Below are 25,556 nucleotides of genomic sequence, written 5' to 3' on the forward strand. Positions count from 1 at the left end.
TAATTTCAATAATTCATTGTGCTTCCAGCTCGCCGGCGATATTCCTAGTTTTAGTCGAATTGAGATTACTTGCGTATGTGTAGGTGAAATTCGATGAAGAGGACGAAGTGCCATCTGGCATTAAACAACGTAAATAAATTCGTCCAGTTTAAAAAACGAACGATGAATCAATTATTTGGTATCGTTTATATAAAAATACATATATCGCGATAAAAAAGGAGATGAGGGTGAAAATTGATTGTATATGGTTATAAGTTTTTTTTCAAGCCAAATTTATGCAAAAAAATACGAAACAAAGTTATTCATATTTTATTTGCATGGGACCACCCTAATCGGTATCAAATATAAAGTAATAGGTATCCTAGCGGTAACATATATAGTTTACGACCTATTCTCATGCCTACCAAGTTTTTTTTGAGTATAATATCATTAAAATCGGTCGAGCCATTTCGGAGAAGTTTGACCACGAACATCGTTACACGAGAATTTTATATATAAGATTTTCAAACACACTCGTCCAGATTCTTAAATTACTTGCAAATAACATGTTTCTCCGTTACATAGAATACATGTTTGATACAGAAAATATAATAAAATGAAGACAGCTCAAATCGGACTATTCCGTTCTCGAGTTATTCGCTTACCAACACATTTGGCGATTCATTTCTATTTATATAAGATATAGGAGTACGTTTTTTCACCTGAGCATCAATCTCCACTTTTGAACAAAGATCAATTTCGTTAGCACAAACATCAATTGGTTTAAAACGCTCATCAAGATGTAATTGTGGAACATTTAGGGATTCAATTTTCCGAATTTTCCTATTTTCCTTCAGAGTTTTCAAAAAATTTTCAATTGTCATGTTTAGTTGTTAATATGTTTGGTTGAAATATATGTAATATTTTTGTGGGACCATTCCATTACATTTCTCACTCTCACTCATTCCAATTTAATTCTCGAGTTTTGCAGAAATTTGTGTGTTGTTCGTATGTGCTGGGCACATAAAACTTTTCCCCCACAAACACACTCACAGAGGTTTTATTGACCTACGAATGTAGATTTAATGTTATAAAAAAGCCGCTGTCACCGTCTTGTGGTGAAGGTGCTTCTAGGATGCACAACACCTTAAATTACTTGCAAATAACATGTTTCTCCGTTACATAGAATACATGTTTGATACAGAAAATATAATAAAATGAAGACAGCTCAAATCGGACTATTCCGTTCTCGAGTTATTCGCTTACCAACACATTTGGCGATTCATTTCTATTTATATAAGATATAGGAGTACGTTTTTTCACCTGAGCATCAATCTCCACTTTTGAACAAAGATCAATTTCGTTAGCACAAACATCAATTGGTTTAAAACGCTCATCAAGATGTAATTGTGGAACATTTAGGGATTCAATTTTCCGAATTTTCCTATTTTCCTTCAGAGTTTTCAAAAAATTTTCAATTGTCATGTTTAGTTGTTAATATGTTTGGTTGAAATATATGTAATATTTTTGTGGGACCATTCCATTACATTTCTCACTCTCACTCATTCCAATTTAATTCTCGAGTTTTGCAGAAATTTGTGTGTTGTTTGTATGCACCCTCCTCCCCTTCAGATGGGGGAGGTAGGTCAAACCATCAAAGAAACATTTCTCGTACCCAAAACCCCTCACATGCCAAGTTTGGCTTCATTTGCTTGATAAGTTCTAGAGTTATGCAGAAATTTGTGTTTCATTTGTATGGCAGCCACCCCTTAGAGAGGAGGTGAGGAGTGTCGAACCATCATAGAAACATTTATTGTCCCCTAAAACCTCCACATGCCAAATTTGGTTCCATTTACTTGACTAGTTCTCGAGTTATGCAACCCATCCCTCTCCTTAGAGAGCCTTCGAGCCCTCGAGCCTTCATAGAAATATTTCTTGTTTGATAGAACCTTGCCAAATTTGACTCCATTTGCTTGATCAGTTCTCGAGTTATGCAGCCCTCTCCTAAGAGAGGGGGAGGGAGAAGTGTCGAATCATAATAGAAATATTTCTTGCCCCCCTGAAACCTCTATATGCTTGATTATTTCTCGAGTTATGCAGGAATTTGTGTTTCTTTTGTAAAAAGGCTGAATATTTGCCTCAGCAGAGATTCATTACTAATACCCTAGTGTAAATATTTCCCTCCCGCTACCTCCCCTCCTTGTTTATATTTATCATTACGACTGCATAATTTGCAACACCAAACAATCGTCAATCATAGCATAAAAAAATTAGGCGATTGCTTGATTAGTTCTCGAGTTATGCAGAAATTTGTGTTTCATTTCTATCGAGCAAAACCGTTGCGAGACTGGGGTTGACTAGAGCGAACCCAATATTCATATGTGGGCTTCTTTGGCTTATTTCCTACGAATAAAATGATATGCACGGTGGATAGCTACGATTGTTTCCGCAGGGGTATTGATGTATTGAAATTGATTTTCACCTTTACTCAGCCGCTCATTTTGGTCGGGACAATTTAAAGAACACAAATTGGACCAATCTATACATGGGATTTAGCGCGTTTAGATAGTGCTTGACATTTTACAATTATTCAATAATTTGTTAAAAAATATATAATTTTTCTCATTCTTACAGATGCGTAGAGCTATTTCCAATTGACTGATGCAAACGTCTTTGCTATCTATCTTGTAATGTCCGAGTGTAAAGTGTAAAAAAATATAAATTCGATAAATTCCATAAATTCACACCTTTGAACACACAATCGAGAAAAATACACGACAGGTGTTACTTTTTCCAGTGACATGACATGTACATGGTATACATATTAACATCGAGTTTATCTCAGTTCTACTTCGGAGGCTCAACTTACATCGCTTCGATTACACCGTGAAGTGATGCTCAAGTACGCTAATAAGTACCAAAGTTTTGTCTCATAACTGGGAGATCTGTTGCTTAGAAAGCACTTGGCAGGACCGATGCAAAACGCTCTCACTAAAAAATTGCTAAAAATTGATGGAGAAAACTTTGAATGATGCGTTCAAACGAAAAAAAAGTCACTCTGTAGACATTAATTTGATTGTAATGTGACTTTCAGGTAAATTAAATTTGTCTAAAAGTTATAAAAATGTTCTGTTGATAGCTTTCCAGAGCATGTATCTTCTCTCAAATTCCATTTTTCAACATCATGGAAAGAGCAAAGCTATACTTTGCAAGTCAAGCAAGTATTTTCCTTGTAAGCTATTCAAACCGTAGTATTATCTCCGCTTTAGATATCAAAACCGCAATTCGCACATCCCACATGTGTAAACAATTGTGATTCGTCATTGGATTTTGGACGAGGACAAAATGATGCAACTGAGAACAAAACCATATCAGCTTTTTCTACGTGGTTGCATAAATACCAGACCTTCAATATGAACGCGACATTCAAATCGATCTGTCATCGTCTGAGGTAATAATGAACCATAGTCTCTGTCTGCGATATTTGGAAATGGGTTTCCGGTGCTATTAGTCAGCGCATTCGCTCAATTCACTGCAGAGAGGAGGAGTTGACAAAGGGATTGTTAGGAAATCTGAGCTGACGCGTCACATTTGGCGTGTCCTTAAACCTTCAGTGTGTGTTACCTTCCTTATCAGCCGGTAATGGATAGGACATTACAACACTAGAACTGCGTACGGACGTTATTCTGCTCACTCAGCACAATATTGGGAGATGGATCACCTTGAAATTATTCGCCGAGTACAAAAAGCTTACCTTCGAGGTTGTCGATTACAGCGACAACGCTAATTTGTTTCTTCGAACAAAGCGTGATACGCATTTGCCATCACTGGCAACTGGTTGGTGGTGATTGTGATTACAAACATATTCACACACTCCTAGCTGGGATAGCGCGTTAAACCGCGAGAGAATTATTTCCGATGTGCTGAAATTGCGTCAGATGTGATAACATTACTACTACGCGTTTGGTAACATATGCGCGCTTGTTGTGTTTGGTGGGGAGATCAAATTGAACGCGATGGCGTGACTCCTGTGGGGAGGCACAATTTCAACAGATACACGTTGGAATCTAATAATCTGGAGAAGCTTCTAAGTGCTCACCGAGTCAAACGAGACAAGGATCAGTAGTAGAACTAATTTGCAATTCATATAGCATCCACTGCGCGAATCATCGCGCTCTGTTGTCAAGAGCCACGTCGCCAGCAAAGCTTCTGATGATGATAGCGTAGCTTGGTGTTCCCATAGCTACGCTACGCGCTCCTTACAACATATTGCACCCTGTGACGACCACATTTGATGATTATAAGTTTTGTTTTTTTTTTGAGTGTGAGTCGAGCGCGAAATAACTGGAATGGTGGTGATACACAACTTTTTTACAAATCATCACGCCAGCTCGTGCGATGCGCAAAACACGTAAGATATTTCCCCTCCTGTACACATCGATTGCACAAGTTCCAGTGCTCAACTGCGCGATTTCGTATCACGTAGTCCCCGAGCGTTGGATGGCTCTTGTGTTGTATAGCGACGTAGTAAGGCATTAATAATCGACGATAGCGCCCGGTATGTGCGGATTGTTCCAGTAATAAGCGATCAGTTGTGTCGCTTCCTGGTTGATTGGAACAATTGAGATGTTCAGGAATGTTCTAATGTTGGAAATGTTGAAACGCAATAGGACTGAAAGACTCTCATGCTCAGTCCAAAACATAGCTGTGGGATTGGTCAGCTGGGTAGGCTAATTGGGGTATCAGATTTTATCCGTATTGATTGAATGGAAAAGTGGACCGAATCAGAGCGGGTGTGCCGGGCCTCTCCCCAGGTGACGAATCGAGGCCGTTCACGCTCGCCAGAATTTTGTCTCCATTCCAAACGGGCTTGACGCGCGTAGCATGAGACAACTGAGGTGTTCTGTTTGCCCGGCACCATTCTTCAGGGCGTGTCACATACCGAATGCGGAGACCGCTGCAAAGTTTATCACCGTGTGCGGGTGATACTTTAACGGGCTGTGTCGCGACGCTGGATTACATAATTGATTGATAATGTTATAATTTGTGATTTGTTTTGTATTTTTTCAGATCGCCAATAACCCTTGCTCGAACCTGTTGACCGCTCATTTTCGCCTGGATGGCCATCCACATGTGAATTATCTGCACAAAGTGATACAGGGAAGCAACCAAACGTATCTGTTTTTCGCACCATCACAGGTAGGTTCATATTCTATAAACAAAACTAGAATGGCGATGTTCAAGACATGACCGCATTGTTAACGTAGGACTACAAAATTATTGCCGGTGATAACAAATATTGTAGAATATTAGGAATGAAACTCTTTAATACAAATATTTGATAGCATTGACAATGGAGGAATGCTTGCACTGTGACCAGTGAACGGTGAACGGTTCGCAAAGCAATAAAAACCAATTTGAGCAGTTAATAAAAATAATTCTTAACGTTAACCTGTTCTGTTGATTGCTCGCTGCCTAGAGCGACACTGAAACAATGCACTAATTGAATATCCAAACAATTTTAAAAAACCTAGAACATCCTAAATCCTTAAAACATTATTTCTGAAAGAAATAATCCACAAATTATACTATGCACACCCTTTCGCACACAGCAACAGAAAATCTGAACCCAATTGATTGTGTGATGGCGGTAGAGGCGGCAGAAACCGCCGCGGAACAAATCTTCACCTTCAGTTTTGTCATCGAAGAACACAGCTCTCACCGCCTTCAAATACCTTGTTCACAACTGGCTTGAAATGCGCAGTACTTCGACGCCACTTCTAACCCGGAAACAATTCTCGAATTAGCGAAAATTGAATAATGGATCGGAAAAAGTCACCAACAAGTCCGAAGGTACTCCTAAACTCTCAAACAAACTCTCTCCCGAAAAACAAAATTATAGAAATCGATTCGCTTTTCGTTACTTTGGATATTGATTTACAATGTGTCGAAATACGATAGTTTACGTGGTTTTATAGAAGCAGCTTTGTTTCGTGATTCATTCTTGTTCTCGCGAATACAATATACATGCATATGGCCAGATTGTTTTGTCGAGATTTGTGACCTTATTGCGAATACATGTAGTGCATCAAATATGCAAATATTTCTTCTAGACCCACTTCCCACTGTAGCCACAGGCGATTATATATTTGTTCCATCACTACCATTGTCTCATGATCACATTTTTATAACATAAAGGGTGTGTCACATCGAATTGCATCACGGAAAAAACGCTGTAGAAATTCGCCCAGTAGACCGATCCTTTTGAAAATTTTAGACAGTAAAATAAAAACTATTAAACAACTTTTGGCATTTTCTTTTTATTCATACTTCGAGCCCAAGCCCGTATGCTCGCACCTTCCTCTTCGCCCCGTCCATAAGGTTCTGTACAACGTCAGGTTGTAGTTTTTTTTAACAGAAATCCATTTTCTCTTGAAGTCCGCCTCCGATTTGACAACTTTTGGGTTCTTCCGGAGGGTCTGCTTCATAATCGCCCAATATTCCTCTATTGGGCCAAGCTCCGGCGCGTTGGGCGGGTTCATTTCCTTTGGCACGAAGGTGACCCCGTTGGCTTCGTACCACTCCAACACGTCCTTTGAATAGTGGCACGAAGCGAGATCCGACCAGAAGATGGTCGGGCCCTCGTGCTGCTTCAATAGTGGTAGTAAGCGCTTCTGTAGGCACTCCTTAAGGTAAACCTGCCCGTTTACCGTGCCGGTCATCACGAAGGGGGCGCTCCGCTTTCCGCAAGAGCAGATCGCTTGAGTGCACAGGATTAATTCACGACGCTCTTTTTCGTTCGACATTTTTCCAAATTTACGAAAAATTGACAGTGAAGCATGGCCAACGTGATCTACACTCTTATCTGATTATAAGCGAAAGCTGAAGATATAATTCCTAAAAATTAAATTTCTACAGCGTTTTTTCCGTGATGCAATTTGATGTGACACACCCTTTATGAAATCTGATTTTATCATATACAAACACTCCCCACCGAACGGTATGGTATAAGATAATTTAATCTTTATACTAACTAACCTCTCTTCTGCTTTGCTTCTGCACGTCATTGCAAGCTGTGCAGTAAACTTGTTTATGTGTATTCTTTGAATACATTCAGAAGCGAAACATCTTGTACTTTTGTCCAACACGGTAGCGAAATAGAAAATAATGTTTTTCCTTTTTTTCTTCGATAGAAAAGTACGCGATAGTTGGTTACGATTGTTTTCGCAATAATATTCAGTATTCAAATTGTACTTTGCAACTACTTCAGATGCTCTATTTGGTCGGTACATTTGCCTTTGCTGCCTACGAGTTACGCAAACGGCAAACTACGCTTTTGCTGCCAACGTTACGTTCTCGGCAATTGACTGCTATTGCTTGCCGACTGCACAACCTTTTATACATTGTGTTCATTTTTTTCAGTGAGCACGTTTCGAATACAAGAACGAAACCTTCATGCACTTCACTCGTGAGGGAGATGTTATCGGCAGAATCAAGCAACACTCTATTGTACATTCCGTTCCGAATACTATGATGGAGCGTTTCGAGACATCGGCTGACACATTGGTCGACTCGTTATCCTTCTCTGTGTCATAAATGGGAGTTCTGTTCTGGAGGTGACGTTTCAGGATTCGAGACAGGCTGATAATCCGGTAGTCTTTGTTTTCCCATTCTTATAATTTCTTCCTTCTACTTTTCCTTTTTCTTCTTCCTCCTCTTTTTCTTCTTTCACTTCTTCTTTCTCGTTTTTTCTTCCTTCTTTTTTCATTCTTCTCTTCCTCTCATTTTCTTTCCTCTTTTTTTCCATCATTTTCTTCTTCCGTTTTCCCTTCATCATTCACTTCTTCCTTCTCTTCCTTTTCCTCCTTCTTTTTTTCTTCTTCTTTTCCCCCCTTTTCTTCTTTTCATTTTTTTTCTGTCCTTATGTTCTTTCTTGTTCTTCTTGTCCTTTTTCTCCTTTTCCCCCAATTTTCTTTATTTCTTCTTTTCGTTCTTGGTTTTTTCTTTTTTTCATATTCTTTGTTTTTGTTTTTCTTTTCGTTCTTCTTTTATTTCATCTTATTTGTTTTTTCTTCTATTTCTTCTTGTTTTTCTTTTTCTCCTTCTTTACTTTCTTTTTTCTATTCTTCTTATATTTATATCTTATATGTATTATTTTCCTTCTTTCCTTCTTTTGTTCCTTTTTTTCTTTTCTTTATTTTTCTTTTCATCCTTCTTTTCTTTCATCTTTGTTTTTTCTTGTTCTTCTTTTCTTTCCTTCTATTGTTTTTATATGTATAACTTATATGTATTATTTTCCTTCTTGTCTTTTTTTCTTTTTTTCTTGTTCTTTTTATTCTTTTCCCCTAGTTTTCTTACTTCTTATAACTATTATTTCTTTTCATTCTCATTCTTCTTTTCTTTCTTCTTCTTCACCTTCATTCCTGTCTTATTCTTTACTTTCTTTATCTTCTTCCTTTATTCTTGTTTTCTTTTTTCTGCGTTTTCTGCTTTTTTCCGTCGTAGCATGTTTTTTTAATTGTAATTTCGCGAATACGCGTGTACTAGTGTATGTGTGTAATATTCCGACTAGAACGGGAATCAAACTCGAGACTCTCGGTATGATATGTATGACGCTTATTACATGGCTGCTTCCGCTACTGTAATCCTTGCAGATTATGCACATCAGTTCGAATGAAGGGTCACCAACCTTTCCCAGAGTATTCGTAACAGAGCGGTTGTGGGAAGCACCTGCAACTGCAACTGCAACAGCGTCGCTATCCATAATTATGGTCTCTGCTTCATAATTGTATCAAATGTTCTAAGTCAGATCTTACAGCTAGCACTCCTTTGTGTATACAGGAATGTGCATTTAGCTATCTTGCTCCGATACGCACATCCTAGAAATTCTTCGCCGCCTGTCGAAAAAAAGAGAGGGAACATCGTTAAATTTTCGCGATATTTTCGAAGGTGAATAGCGTGACTATAGTACGCCATTGAAACATGAAGGAGCAAATAGGAGCTAAAATATAAAATGTACAGTCTCAACAGAGCGAATAAAGGAGCCGCGTGTTGAAATATCTAAAGATTTTAAAAAAGATTCAATGCTGTATGAGTCATGCTTCGAAGATATAAAAAAAGAAGTTGACTCGGTGACCTTCTAAGGATGCCTATGGAAATACTCCACCGTCGCGTATTGGAATACATTCAATTTTAGAGATTTTGTTCGTCGAGTGATTGAGAATTCACATCATCACATCACTTACCACAGAGAAACTTGATCCATACTCCAGCGCATTAGCAATTATCCCTTCCATAATAATCGCGAATATTTGGTCGGTTCAGGTTAAACACCGAGAGCAACTACGAAGCTTAAAGTCTACCCAAGCTCAAGCTCAGGATATTCTTGCCGAAGCAGGTAATTCTATTCGTACCTATATTCTGAATCCCGTTTTAGCACTGGAGTAGAGATTGTGTAGAATGAAAAAATAGCTCTCCCGGAGGAATATCGCGTGTAGAGTGGTCGGTGGTATGATTTTTTGGAGAAGCAAGGGTTCGTATTTGAATGGGATTAGGGTCTTAAAAACATACCATAGGTAGTTGGACGTTTTCCTGCAGCCAATGCAGAATGATCGATGAAATTACATCTCATGGTATATCATAGTATACCAGCCGCTAGAGATGAAACTGCCTATAGCTGACAAGATAGGGATACTTTTACTTTAGGAGCTGATGTTGCTTCAGAAATTGAGGATACTTTTAAGTGCTGAAAGTGGGGAAGAAGCATGCGAATTTGGGAATTTCCCGAAACATCTAAACATTGTATCGAATTTAAAGACCAACATTAGAGACAAATATTGGACTTAGAAATACTCACCTTCTCTCCACCTTTTTTTCCAGGGCGATCTGCACTCGCACGTGCGCATTCGGAAACGCTTGCGGGAGCCGGAAGCACGCCGACTCTTCCGTCAGATGTGCGAGGTGGTTAAAACCTGCCATGAGCAGGGTATCGTGTTGCGTGATCTCAAGCTGCGGAAGTTCGTGTTTGCCGACAGTGAAAGGTATGTGGTGTTGTCCCAATGAATCAGGGTGTCAAATCTGGGTATCAAAATTACTCAATAGTCTATGTATGACGCGCCATGAATTCGCGGGCCCTATATCCGCTGAGAAAAATAACTTTTGACTCACCAGACTTGCCAAACGTTTTGCTGTGTGGGGCGTCGTTCGAGTAGTCAGTGTGGTGTGAATCGGTTATATTTTCGCAATCCCCCCTCGACTGCACTCCTAAATTTGAATAAATGTGTATAGTATACTACTCAAATTATTTACCCAATCGCGAAAAAAAACCGCAGCGCGCGCATGCTTTTTTCTCTCTAACAACGGGGTGACCAAACACCATAAAACTGAGATGCAGGGCCCCTGAGCAACGAGCCACTAGGTGCGCGTGATTTCGGCCCCTCGTTAGGCCGTCGCGTATAAGGTATGACATGGTGGTGACCTCCCTCCGCTCAAAATGTAATTGGATTGTGTACATTAATTCGGACCTCTCTCTGTCTCTGTCTCTGATAGGTCTGTCTGTGTAATAAAAACTGCAAAATGAGCACAGGCAAAACAATTGCCGCCGCCGCCAGCAGGCCCCCGAAATGAAGGTTATGGGATTTGATAAATTATGAGTCGAACGAATGAGTGCTCACGCAAGCCCTAGGTAAATTGAATTTTAAGCCTGTGTGTTGGGCCGGACAATGGTTTGCAGCGACGGAATATTCGGTCCTTGATTGAAGTTGTTATTATTGCTTTGTGTGCGCATAGTCGCGTGGCTTTCGGGTATTGTCTGGCAACTCTAGTTCAGCCCAAAAGTCACCTTCCTGCGTTGCTTGCTTGCTTTGTTGTAAAAATGCAAATATTGCGGAAGATTTCTTGTTTCAGTATCGCTTGTTGATTGTAGCGAACAATAACAATGTTCTTGGTGTCGGTTTGCCATAAGAGGTGATGCAAAGTTGTGACAGTTTTCCTCACGTCGCCCCGGTTCTTTACAGATCTGCAGTTATCGGCAAAATGAAGCACCTATCGAGCCTTATTTTCAAGGGCTCCAAAATAGATGCGCTTGTTTGTTACTCCGGTGGATTTATCCGGGCTGTTTGAGGTTTGTAGAAAATAATTGAAACAACGTAAACCAAACACATATAAAAAGCTTTTTTTTTTTTAAACTTACACTGCATCGGGTCCGCCGATCTATTATCCGTAAGATTTATATCTGTTTTAACGCTGGGAATCAATATCCAATCCAATAACAATCTTGAAAGAACTTGAAAGTGCGAGACCTCTAAACGCGTGGAAAATAAATACATGGAGATATACCAGTGAGAAGTTTTCTAGCCTTGAGACGTCTCTCTTGTTTTGAATGAACGAAGTAAAAATGACGGCTCACAAAAAAACTATAAACAGTTTGGAATTATTGTTTTCTCGAAGAAAACATATTTTCTCCATCAATTTTTCCCAACAAAAAGCATTGCCGGACAAGTATAAGCGAGAAGTACGTCAGCAAGCAATTGTTTAGTCCTTTGAACATTCTAATTGACATGCTTAGTCGCTTTGTTACACGATTGATCAAAGTTTCAAGAAAATGAAAAAAAAACTCAATGCAAATTGTACTGGAAGCAAAACATCGGGAGTAATCGTGTAATGATCAATTTGGAAGAAGTATTTACGATTTATAGTTGGGAAAAGGTGTATCTCTGGGTAATAATTTTAATAACATTTGTTTCATATAGAATTGTTAGTTGGAACCGATTTCGTGTATTGAACTTATCTTAACACATTAGGGACCGCGCGTTTTGAAGCAAACTTGAACGCTTCATTTGTTCAGATTCCACGAATGAGATCGTTTCCTTCGATGTGGATGAGACGAAGGCGAGTCATCGGTAGGCCTTGTTAGATTCTTGGCAAACAAAAGGATTTAATCTTAAAGTGTAGAAAACACGGGTTATTTTGTGATCCATCTTCTTCTTCTTCTTCAATGGCACTAACGTTCCTAGAGGAACTTCGCCGTCTCAACGTAGTATTACTTGCGTCATTTTTATTAGTACTTAGTTGAGATTTCTATGCCAAGTAACACGCCTTGAATGCATTCTGAGTGGCAAGCTCTAGAATACGCGTGATCACAGTGCAAGTCGGAGGAAATTTCTTTGACGAAAAATTCCCTCGACCAGAACGGGAATCGAACCCGAACACCCGGCATGTTAGTTGTGACGCTAACCACTCGGCCAAGGGAGCACTTTTTTGTGATTTTGTGATCCATCCGTAACGCAAAACACGAGAAAACTCGGTCCGCAATGTGTTAATAATTTCTAATTTTTTATGCTTTGATCATTTAGGAACATAATTATGCACAAGAAACCGTATGAAAACTGTTATCCGAAGATAAAACAATTTTAGGTATATTTTCGTATACGAGGTATACTGTCGTTCTACGCATAGTTGTCCCATGTTACTTTTTGACGATTTTCACTTTTCTTCATAAAACGTTGTTGTTATGCATAATCTTACGGAAAAACACAAAAAAACATATAGTTTGTTCCCAGCTTTCAAAAAACAACATCAAGCTCAATTGTCCCATGTTGATATTCTATTCATAACTGTCCCACCATGTCTTTTTTGTAAATCCATATCGAATAAATCGATTCAAGTACAAGAATTTCATGTCACACTTTCAGCAGGGCTAATGCACTCATTTCTGATTTGGAAGAACGAACTAATTTTGAAAAAATTACCGGAACACGAAAAGATTACCGGAACACGTGTACACCTTGCTTGCGAATGTCTAATAACAATGAGATTTATATTCTGCGAAGGTGTTGCAGATCATTCATTTGTTCATAGAACTATGTTTCTATGCATAATCTTTCGGAAAAACACAACAAAATATTGTTTGTTCCCAGTATATCAAAAAACAACATCAAGTTCAATTGTCCCATGTTGACATTCTAGGCATAACAGTCCCACCATGAATTTTTAAACCAGTTATCAAGCTTGATTGATTCAGTGAGGGGATCTCATCACATTTCATTTAACAATAGTATAGTGCTTCTTAAAAACCCGGTGTATTGCTAAATTGAAATGCTTAAAGCTTTTGGTAGACAAATATGCGAGAAAACTTTGATTGCGTTTTTCTCAGTTGCTGGTTTTGGAACATGGGACAACTATGCGTAGAACGGCAGTATACATGTATTTAATTTTTAATATTTAGGTGTTTTTAATACAAGAATGAGTTCTTTGGAAGCAGAATAAAACTTTCCTTACCAAGAAATTTCACGAAAATTGTTCTTCTAAGGCAAAACAAATTCATGTTAAAATAGTTTTAGTACAACATGCTTATAACTCACATTTCTACATATAAAATTTCATCTGATGAAGTTTATCATCCCAAGAAAAAACTTTTTGGAGATTATTTTCATATTTTTTGTGAATATAAGGCATTTTAGTACCAAACTTGCTGTAATCACCTATACGTACATTTTGAAAATATTTACGTATGGCTGATTTTAGTACATTTTAGTACTAACATTGAAAATTTAAAAAAATATATACTTATATATTTTTATAATTTTCAATGTTTAAGTGCTTGAGTACAAAATTGGATTTTAGCTAGAACTATGCATAATAAATCTCAAAAAAAAAATTACTAAGAAAACATTTTCGAGACATAAATTGTTGTAATACTGTTTTGTGAGTATAATCCATTTTTTGTATTAAATAAACTCTACTTTAACATACAGTAGAATCTGTTTATTATGACTCCGCTTCTATTGACCTACCGCCTTACACAACGAAGATTAGTTTTCATATAAAATTCTTTGTAAAACAGTCGGACTTCTTCACATGCTTAAATGCATATTTACATAAAAACGTTTTTTTTCACAAAACGCTTTGTATGACATGTGTTTATTATGACCTCCCTTCGATGTCATTATGAACGGATTCCACCGTATTTTTCAAGTTGCCGCCAGGTGATGAATGAATGCAACAATCTATTTACAAAGAGGTTACTTTATGTCTTTGTGGTCCGTAACGTTTTTGATGCTGATGAAAATAACATACTAAACATACTTTCTTTCTCATTTCTAATGTTTAGATAATTTTCTCACAATTCTGCATAATGAATCTTCCAGAATTTATTATTCCAAGACAAAACATTTCCAAGGTATAAAATGGCTTGCTATTTTTGTGAGTTCTTTTTGTATTGAAGTTTCATTAATACTATTTTTTTTAATTTAAGTTTAATTATACAGCGCGGACTCGATTATATACAGTTTATGATTTCTTTTCACTATATATAATCGAGTCAAAAAAAAAAATTTTTTTCGTTTTTTTGCACGTATCTTTGGTTTTTTGAATATAAAAGAGGAGTTTGATTTTTGATTCATCCCCTTAAAGTCATAAAACACCATTCTCACATAAAAAAAATAAATTCATCCAGATTCTCTCAGGAGGTGATGACAGAGTTATAATTTTTTTTTCGGACTCTGTTGCGTCAAACTGGTTCTACATTAAAAAGTACGCTACGGAAGACGATTCTGTTGCTTTCATTTTTGGTGAAAATTCAAGCAAAATCTTCAATAATCACGGCTTTTACACCACTGTACATGTAGTAGTCATTTAAATTACACCTTAACATTGAAAGGTTTCATTTCTTCTTGGAATAAGTCATATTTGAAATACAAAAAAAAACATTTTTTTTTAAACTGTTTATAATCGAGTCCAAAATTGTATATGATCGAATCACATATAATCGAGTCTATATATAATCGAGTCTGTATATAATCGAGTCCGACCTGTGTTAGTACAAAAATGGGTTCAACTCACATTGTTGTGTTATAATCTTCTGAATTGTATTATCCTAAGATAAAACTTCTTAGAGTAGTGTTATTTTTTTTTTGCAAATATGAGTCATATTACCTTTTTTTAAGAAAAATTGCGAGACAGTGGAAATCAATTCATATTTCAGCTAGAAAAATTCAATGGTATTTATTATCATAAAATCCTCTTTCGAACAATTTATATTTTCAATATATTCTCTACAGTAGAAACCGTTTTCATACTGAACATACTTTTTTTCCAATTTTAATGTGATTTGATGTAATGATAATATGATTTATGAAATTTTAGTACGAAATGGATTTTATTCGCAGATTTAAACTGTTTCACTTTTTTATGAGTCTAATCCATTTTATGTATTTAGTATATATGTATATATATTTTGCTAATTAACGGTTAGATATATTTAGTACAAAAGTAATAAAAGTAAAACACATTTCTGCATAAAAAACATTTTGCGAGATATGAATCGTTTTTTCATATTTTTCAGAGTAGAATCTATTTGCATACTCATTAAAATTATTGTAAGTTCTTTTTTTTGGATTTAACTATTCTAATATTTTTTTGTGAATAGAATTCAAGCATTGTACTAAATTTGTTCATATTCGTCTCTTGAATTTTTCTTTTCGATTGGGTAATTTTAGTACAAAAATTTATTCTAGAAACAATTTACAAAAATTCATTATAAAACCTAATATTGCAAGATTCGTTATTACAGTAATGCTTTTGAAGCCGGACACTCTTTATTACATTCAATATCAAACCAAAACCATATTTGCATATTGAATTAATGTGAACGATAGTTACTATTGTATCAATTTAGTGTATTGTCAAGCATTGCACCAAACTAATGACTAAAGAATGGCAAAAACCAAAACAAATATTTGTGTTTCACAAACCCCTTGTTCGGAATGAAAGGCACATTCAGAAGATGATTTTAAATCCGGACGGCGGATCAAATTAAAAGATTAAATTTTTTATTGAAGGAGTTGCATAAGAGTGTCCGGAATTAACCCTTTGCGGTCGTTTGTCTGCTCTCAGCCACCACAGCAAGGAATCATTCTAAATACTTTATTCAACGGTGTAACGGTACTCGGTATAAACAAAATATTATTAGCATGTAAAGATTGGCTGGTAAATGACTGGACTAAGCGTACCATCGGTACTTCGCGTACCTGCAGGCATAAAATAGACCCCATTCGTGGTCCTTAGCTTCCTGTCCAGTAACACCTATCCCTACCTCCCCGTGGTGCCGGCTGAGGTACGAGTAACCATAGTGAAGATCGGGTAACCAACCCCGGTGGGATCTTGGTCGTATGCTGACAGGGAAGGGGGCCTATCCGAGCGTCTGTTCACCATGGAAAACAGCGTCTGATCCCCATGTTAGGGGCGGCTGATCACTGTCTTCGTGCCAGCGGGGACTCTAAAAAGAGCTGTGCACGACGGTCTTCCGGCGAGACAGGGGGTTGGTGCAGGCCCTGCAAGCCATCCGTAAAAATAAAACGCACAGGAAAATTCACAAAGAAATTCGAGACAGGACAATCGGACTAGACTCACGCAAAGAACACGGACTAGAGATTGGAAACTCGGAACATGGAACTGCAAGTCTCTCAATTTTCTTGCGAGTACCCGAATTCTTTCGGGAATATTGAGAGCCCGCAATTTCAACATCGTAGCGCTGCAGGAGGTGTGCTGGAAAGGTTCGATGGTGCGATCGTTCCATGGTGGATATACCATCTATCAGAGCTGCGGCAACACACACGAGCTGGGTACAGCTTTCATCGTGATGGGGGAGATGCAAAAACGGGTGATTGGTTGGTGGCCGATCAATGAGAGAATGTGCAGATTGAGGATGAGAGGCCACTTCTTCAATATCAGCATTATCAACGTCCACAGCCCCCATCTAGCTAGCACCGATGACAATAAAGAAGAATTCTACGCGCAGCTAGAGCGGGAATACGATCGCTGCCCAAAACACGACATCAAAATCGTCATCGGTGATTTGAACGCTCAGGTCGGCCAGGAGGAGGAATTCAGACCGGTAATTGGTAGGCTCAGCGCCCATCAGCGAACCAACGAAAACGGCCAAAGACTTATCGACTTCGCTGCCTCCAAGAACATGGCCATACGTAGCACCTTCTTCCAGCACAGCCTCCAATACCGTTACACCTGGAGATCACCACAGCAAACAGAAACACAAATTGACCACGTTTTGATCGACGGTCGGCACTTCTCGGATATCATCGACGTCAGAACCTATCGTGGCGCTAACATCGATTCAGACCACTACCTGGTGATGGTCAAACTGCGTTCTAAACTGTCAGTCGTCAATAACATAAGACACCAGCGCTCACCACGGTACCACTTACGACGACTACAGGAGCCGAACGTTGCTGCAACATATTCGCAGCGTCTTGAAGCTGCGTTACCGGGGGTAGACGAACTGGATGCTGTTCCCCTCGATGAATGCTGGAACTCCTTAAAATCAGCAATTAGCAGCACAGCAGAGACCGTCATCGGGTATGAACAACGAGGACAACGGAACGAATGGTTTGACGACGAGTGCCGAGCGCTCCTGAACGAGAAGGATGCAGCACGCGCAGCCATGCTGCAACGAGCGACTCCTCAAAACGTGGAACGATACAGACTGAAACGAAGGCAGCAAACACATCTCTTTCGGGAAAAAAAGCGCCGCCTGGAAGAGAAAGAGTGTGAGGAGATGGAGCTGCTTTATCGTTCTCGAGAATCGCGGAAGTTCTTCAAGAAACTAAACGCCTCGCACAAAGGCTTTGTGCCGCGGGCCGAAATGTGCAGAAACAAGGAAGGAGGTATCTTGACGAACGAACGCGAGGTGATCGAAAGGTGGAGGCAGCACTACGATGAACACCTGAACAGCGCGCAGACAGGAGACCTAGACGGCGTTGAGGAGGACTACACCGGTGCAATGAACAACGACGACGTACCACCCCCGACGATGGGTGAAGTTAAGGAGGCCATTAATCAGCTCAAGAGCCACAAAGCAGCTGGTAAGGATGGCCTCGTAGCGGAGCTCTTCAAGGGAGGGCCGAGAAAACTTGTAGAGTGTATGCACCGGTTGATAGTCAGGATCTGGGACACAGAACAGCTACCGGAGGAGTGGAAGGACGGGGTAATCTGCCCCATCTATAAAAAAGGCGACAAGTTGGATTGTGGGAACTATCGGGCCATCACAATCCTGAATGGTGCCTACAAAATTTTGTCTCAGATCCTCTTCCGCCGCCTATCGCCAATAGTAAGTAGATTTGTGGGAAGTTATCAGGCCGGATTCATGCCCGGTTGCTCGACGACGGACCAGATTTTTACACTGCGGCAGATCCTCCAAAAGTGCCGCGAGTATCAGGTCCCTACACACCACATCTTCGTCGACTTCAAGGTCGCATATGATACAATCGACCGACGACAGCTATGGAGGATCATGGACGAACACGGCTTTCCCCGAAAGCTGACAAGACTGATTCAGGCAACGATGAACGGTGTGCGGTGCAGTGTGCGGATCCCAGGTGAGCTGTTGGAATCATTTGAGACTCACAGGGGACTTCGACAAGGCGATGGAATCTCCTGTCTGCTCTTCAACGTGGCGCTGGAAGGTGTTATGCGGAGAGCGGGCTTCAACATGCGGGGCACGATTTTCAAATCTAGTCAGTTTATCTGCTTCGCCGACGACGTGGACATAATCGGAAGAACACATGCGACGGTAGCCGACTTGTATACCCGACTGAAACACGAAGCAGAGCTGATTGGGCTTGGGATCAATGCGTCTAAGACTAAATACATGCTAGCAGGAGGGACTGATCGCAACAGAGTTCTTCTTGGTAGTAGTGTTGTGATCGACGGCGACGAGCTCGAGGTGGTAGAGGAATTTGTCTACCTTGGCTCGTTGATAACAACTGACAACAACAACAGCCGTGAAATTCGAAGACGCATTGTCAATGGAAGTCGAGCCTACTATGGGCTCCGCAAATCCTTGAGGTCCAACAAACTCCGACCCCGTACGAAGTGTACCATGTACAAATCCCTAATTCGACCGGTTGTTCTCTATGGGCACGAAGCATGGACGATGCTTGAAGAGGACTCACAAGCGCTTGGAGTTTTCGAACGCCGAGTGCTCAGAACAAAATACGGTGGTGTACAGGAAAGCGGAGTATGGAGAAGGAGAATGAACCACGAATTGGCGCAACTCTACGGCGAACCCAGCATTCAGAAAGTCGCCAAGGCTGGACGAGTGCGATGGGCAGGGCATGTTGCAAGATTGCCGGACAGCAGCCCTGCAAAGATGGTGTTCGCATCGAATCCGGTAGGAACAAGAAGGAGAGGAGCCCAGCGAGCGAGGTGGTTGGACCAGGTGGAGCAGGACTTGGCAAGAATCGGTGCAGCCGGGAGTTGGAGAACTGCAGCCATGGATCGGGATTATTGGCGAAAAATTGTGAAGAAGATCTAATCTCTCAATGGGATGTAGTATCATTATAAATAAAAAAAATGTAAAGATAAAAGGATCTCTTTCAAGCGAGATTAATTCTGACCGCAAATAATTAAAATCAAAAGTGTCCGGATTTAAAATCACGGCACAATGAACAAATTTACAAATTTTGAACAAATATAACATGAATTTATGGAATTCTGTGATTCTAAACTTACATAAAAACCTTCTTATTCTATATGAACGGTAATTTTTCATGCTATGATATGTCAATATTTTTAGTAGCTAAAATTATCATCGTAAGCGCGCAAATGTCCTGATTTCGATGCATTACGATACATACAAAACATATAAAATTTATTGTCCTAAGACACAAGCGTTTCTTCTAATATTTATATTTTTTATATTTTTTATTTTTATATTTTTTGTGAGTAGAAGCCATTTTCCGTATCAGACTTTTGTTTTGTTGTTGTCCATGACTTGTGCAAAAATTTCTGAACGTCTCCTTTGAAATGTTTTATGTTCATGTAATATAGCACAGAAATTATTCGTTTTTCAGTTTTGGATAAAAAATATTTTTTAATATGTATACTGAGACATACTTTTTAGAGATATAAATCGTTTTGATGTTCTTTTTCTGAGTACAATCCATTCTTTATACTACTTACTTTCTGAAACTCGAAATTTCAGTCAACATATTGCTCTTACTCCCTAATGAAGTCCTTAGGGCTTCTGCTAGATCCCTCTCAGTCAATCTCAGCACTTCAAAAATCGTATTTTGCATTTGTCAATGCATATTTTGAACACGCTTGATGTGGATCGTCTTCAAGACTTGTTAAAACACCCGAATAGATGAATCACTCGACGTTATTTTTGCGCCATGTGTAGCATTGTGCCGACCGACGAAATCTTCCGAACCTTTCCCAACGTTCATTCGGTGGCACACACTGTAAATAGAGATCAGTTTAAAGACGAAATTTCGGTGTTTGTTCGCTGTGACCACACAACCATAGTCGCTATTCCAAACAATGTGATGTTGCATTCGATGTTTGCGCAGGCCGCCGCGCCGACGCTACGATTCGCATGTGAATGTGTTTCCACGCCGCCGCCAACATTTGTTCAATGGGCAAAAAAAAAACGCGAGAGCAGAATAGTCGAGCACTCGGCGCAAAACTCGCTGTTCAGACACTCAGCCAGTTCTCTCAATGTCAACGTTGCAACACGTGCTCGGCAACCAGTTTGTTTTTCTTCTCGTATTATATTACCCTTGCAATAGCCGCAGCAGTAGCGACGGCGGCGGCAAAACTGGTCGACATCATTGAAGGATATCGAGAGAGGAGGTATGGAGACATTTTAGCGTTGGGTTGTGATCTGAACGGCTCACGTAGCTGGTGTCGGTCAATTAGATCAAACTGGCTCCAAAGATTCTTGAAAGCTGTAGCTGCAGAGATTGACCGAGTTTTTTTTGGGCTGCTGCTGCTATTTTGCTCGTTAGTAGAAACGTGCTTCGGTTGAACTTCACGCGATAGACTATAATTCGAATTTCAAGTTATGTAACCATTGCCGCTTGCCCATGGTCAGATGCGATAGGTTAGCGCTGTCTTAGGGCTTACACTATCATTATTCGGAGAAGACTTAGTCTACGGTGTCTACTTAAAAGAGGAACCAAATAATCGTCGTTAGAGAGCGATAATGAGGTTATGAAGTACGCGAAATAAAAGCTTGTGCACATCTACAAAGACATCGATTCATTGAGCCACCGATTCAAGGTTCCGGCGGTTCGGTTTGCTATAAATTAACCCGCATTCACACACACACACTCGATGGTGGTTAGCCGAATTGCCAATCGGCTAGTTTTAAGAGGCAAAATGGAAGTAGTCGTCACAAGCCGCCTCAACGATGAGCTAGTTCCGAAGGTATTGGAGCCGCTTTCAGCAGACCGGTGCCGCGATTTGTTATTTCAATTACCAATTCTAACTCCGAAGGTAAAATCGCTACTGCCGCGGCCGCCACCGTTGGCACGATCTCAAATTAGGCAAGCGTGATGAACTAGTTTTTCCAATGTTTCGCGGTTAAGGTCACACTGGGGGGAAAATGAGCTACACGCACAGGGGGAAAAAGGGTACACTTTGAACGTTTTATAGACACTCTTTTTTGAGGTTTGGCGCTCTTTCGCATGGTCTGATGACTTCTCGCTTTTTTTTTCTGTTTGTTGGAAAACAGAGCTTACGCTTTCGCATTGAAAGGAGGGTCCATAAATTTTGTAGCATTCTAAGCGTTCAATGAGTTTACGCTCGCGTGGCTTCGCATGTTGACTCGCGTGGTTGGCACACGCGTTGACCCAGAATTACAGGGGGGAAACGAGCTTCGAGTCATTTTTTTCGGAGGGTTCTTGTTGTTCATAAATTAAGAAAAACGTCTGGTGTGCTTTGATTATTATGCCACGCTTGTTATAATTAACGAATTAAAGCAGTGAAACACACGTGCCACAATGGGAAGAAGATATGCATTTGTATCTTCTATTTTTCGGGGCCATTAACTGTGACGGAATTTACCACTAGAATTATGCAGACTCAATCCACGAGGTTATGCATCGGTAAACCAAATTTGAAATCAAGTTTTGGGAGAAAATTTATAACGCTACTGAATTGATTTATAACACCCTGGTTCGTTTTTAGAATATATTAAGGTACAAAGATTTTAGTTTTTTCTTAATTAATCCGCACTTGTTCAACCATGCTTGTTCAATAGAATTAAGTTTAAGTCGAAATCTATGAAAAAGAAGTATTTGAAAAAACTTAGGTCTTGTCTCAAAAATGCATTGTTTGGGTTCTTTAAAAGAAAAGCTCTGCTTTTTTATTTTCTCACAGTAAACAAACAGAGTTGTCATACCAATGTAGACCCAGCAGGGTCTTGCTTTGAAAGCTGCTTCTTTGCTGACAAAGCTAGAAAAGGCCCGCATAATCTCAATACCTGCTCCTGTGATTTTAGGTAAAACATTGCCGTAGTCATACCAAACTGTTGTATCTCATTTCAAAGTGTTTTCAAATTTTGTCCTGAATTCAAATCGCATGACATACCAAAGGAAAGATAGTAGTCTTCTAATTCTATTGGTTGTAGAACCCCCAGGTATTGCGGGCAATGCGGGAACGGATTGGAAAATTCCTCTAGAAAGATGCAGGAAAACTACACCCAAACTAGCGTTGGCAGAAAACATTTCGTCTTCGGCAGAAAAAAAAAATGCTTTTTCGTGTGCTGAAGGGTGGAATTAATAAATAGAGTTGAGTTTCTAAGAGTGAAAGCGAGAGCATTAACGTGAATCTAGATCCTTCTCGGTCTGGTCCGTGTGTGTTGCAAAGTATGCGAAAAGCTTTAATGCGTGCTTATTTGTCCCTTGTTTCGCTCGCTCATATTGCTCTTATATTGCTATAGCTTATATATTATACAAATGCTATACCAGTATGGGAGAGTAACAGATTTTCTGTTATTTTTAAGCTCATTTAATGTAATAAATCGGGATGCTGAAACACGTGCAAAAAATGTATTTTGGGTGTACAGATCGTTCAATAAAGTTTATAGTTTTTCAGTACTCCTAAGATGAGTGAAAATTAGTCCTACGTCTCCCATTTTTATCACGTTTGCTCTATACTTATATGTGCCCTAGACTTAATAATGCATAACATTCCACGAGGTCCCTTTTAAAATGTGACGTAATCTAAGAATGGCTCCTTGGAAAAGGAAGGAGGCTCTTGAAAGGAAGCGGGCAATATTCTGGACAATACCTGACATAACAAAAGGTAAACAATCTGCAGAGTTAAACTTAATACACGCTTTGTGGTTTTTTGTTGTGACAACGCTTAATAAATCCTGTTGTCAAGCGTTGTCACCACACAAAAATCATGCCGAAATTTGCATTATTTCCGCAAAGGTTTTGGAAAAAACAAAATACAGGAGAACAAATCAAATATCGAGGATACGGAACATAAATGGATCTAAACTTTCGTTTAATGATGGTTAAAAAAAGTCGAACCGCAAAATGTCAGGAGTTGTTGTCCCGAGAGTGTTTGATTAATAACAAAGTCAACGATAGAGCATCCTTAATTTCACGCTTATTTTTTTCGAAATCGAATGATCGTTCGAATTTTTCTACAAAATGAGTCGCTATTTTTTATCGTCGTGGTTCCGGTTTCGACTGTCTTTTCGTCTTTCAAATTCATTCAATACTACTCAGACCCAATGTTAATATCACCAAGTCCTTCATTGGCATTTCAATCTGAAGTTCTAAGGCATTCACCTTAAACTTTGTCTGGTAAAGATTTCCTTATATAGTCTCCACACAGAGTCCGTCCGAGTCGTGGTCGTCTTGTTTAAACAAGTTGAATTCATTATGGACCGCGGACGGTGGTGGTGGTGGTGGTGGTGGTGGCGTTATCATTTCTGAAAGAACACAACCAAATCGTCACGTAGTCAGACTTGTTGCTCGTTCAGAATGACTTGGCTTGTTGTTGTTGTCGACCAAGAAACTCGATTTGTTCAGCTGCATCTGCGGAGGTGGGGTCGTAAATTTGAATAAATGAGCTATTAAAACAGAGCGACAGAGGCAGTGATGCCAGAAATACGGTGGTACTCATGAACTTATAGATTGGAATTTTTACAAGCATACGGATCCGCAGACAAATGTATCTGATTTTCAAACGGGGGACAGAAAGGTGTAGGGCTCGATTGTGTATCGGTCACCCAAATGTAACATCACTCCATGCGTCAATATAAATATAAATTTCGTGATTCCAGTGTTCGTGTCGCTCTAGACAGCGAGCTGTTAATGTGCAGTAAATGTTAATGCTGAGAGTTCTCCTGCTTTGCAAATCGTTCTCCGGCATTGATTCCGTGGTCTTACGTTGACTATGCGATCATGTTTTGTACACCGCCCGTCTATTTTTCCCTTTTTAATTTAATAGTTGTTTAAAAAAACGAGGTGGAATGTACCCCTATTGCGCTACCAATTTGTATTGTCTGTTGTCATTTTTTTTTGTATTTTTGTGTGTTCTAGAATTTCCGAATTATCCTGGAGTTTTGAATCCGGATTTCATCTAATTCAACATCAGAACAATTACAATTCCATTCTGATTGGTGCATATTCGCGCATAGTGCATATTGTGTTGACAGGAAAAATAAAATTTCATCTAAACTTCAGATTGATTTGGAAAATTTTGTAACATTTAACATAAAGACATTCGCATACGTGCATGGTTTATACGATGTGTCCCTAAACTCTGTGAACCAATCGGAAAATGTTCGGTTGCGTGTGGTCTCGTATTGCCCAAGTTCAAGTTTATACACAAACATGATGTCTATGAGGTTTCGGATATGCAATGCATCAAATTAAACTACTACCTGTTTCTTTCGTTTTTTTCTGTGTCGTCAACAACTACAACTTTGACGAAGAAAGTATTAGTCTTTCTTTCGTATGACGAATATCGCATTAACTCATCTCGAAGTTGGTAGCGCACTTCGTAATCTTCATAAAGATTTCATAATCATAGAATCAAAATGTGCCGACCAAAAGGAGCGACTAAAGAAGCAGCGAAATACGATTTGAACACATCAATACCTCTGCAAAAACAATGGTAGTTATCCACCGTACATATTATTCTATCCAAGGGAAATAAGGAAATGAAGAAAACGATTATCATATGCATATTGTGCTCACTCTAGTTTCTTTTTCTCCACTCTATTGTTTCGCTTCAGAACGCATTTTCAGAATATGCACAAAGCAAGCATAGCCACAAAACTTCCACTAAAGACTAAAAGTACGATGCATAGTAATATCTGAAATAATTAAAAGCAAACTGATTTTTATATTATTTTTTTTGCCGGAAGAGAGCTCGTGTAAATTTAGCAGTATTTTAGGGCCATTAGGTGACATTATCCGATCGATCATTAATTTTTTGTGCTTTCATGCATTGTTTCCGGGTTAAAAGTGGAGTCAAAGTACAGCGCATGTCAAGCCGGATGTAAATAATGTATTTTTCTAAGGTGAGAGTTGTGTTTTTCGGTTGAAAAATGTCACCTCCCCGCCACCACACAACCGATTCGGTTGAGATTTTCTGTTGCCGTTTTGCGAAAGGTTATGCACAGTATACTGTGTGGGTTATTTCTTTAGTAAATTGTGTTCCTGGGATCGATTTTTCTTTGAACTGTGTATGCTAATGCTGAGAGTTAATTTGACAATTAGCGTAAGAACACACTGGACGGCTTCCCCGCGCGG

The 25,556-nt window shown here is 39.3% G+C and overlaps 1 protein-coding gene across 4 annotated transcripts in view; it reads left to right on the top strand.

Annotated features, from left to right (window-relative positions):
* Positions 1–25,556, top strand: part of LOC129776253 (tribbles homolog 2-like) — a 106,872-nt gene that overhangs the window by 10,584 nt on the left and 70,732 nt on the right. For all 4 annotated transcript variants that reach the window (XM_055781794.1, XM_055781796.1, XM_055781797.1 and 1 more), the window contains exons 3-4: positions 5,050–5,178; positions 9,859–10,019. In XM_055781794.1, coding sequence (XP_055637769.1) covers positions 5,050–5,178; positions 9,859–10,019 — 290 coding nt within the window. The remainder of the gene's footprint in view (positions 1–5,049; positions 5,179–9,858; positions 10,020–25,556) is intronic.

This window comes from Toxorhynchites rutilus, chromosome 3 (genome assembly GCF_029784135.1).
Source record: "Toxorhynchites rutilus septentrionalis strain SRP chromosome 3, ASM2978413v1, whole genome shotgun sequence".
Lineage (NCBI taxonomy): Eukaryota > Metazoa > Arthropoda > Insecta > Diptera > Culicidae > Toxorhynchites > Toxorhynchites rutilus.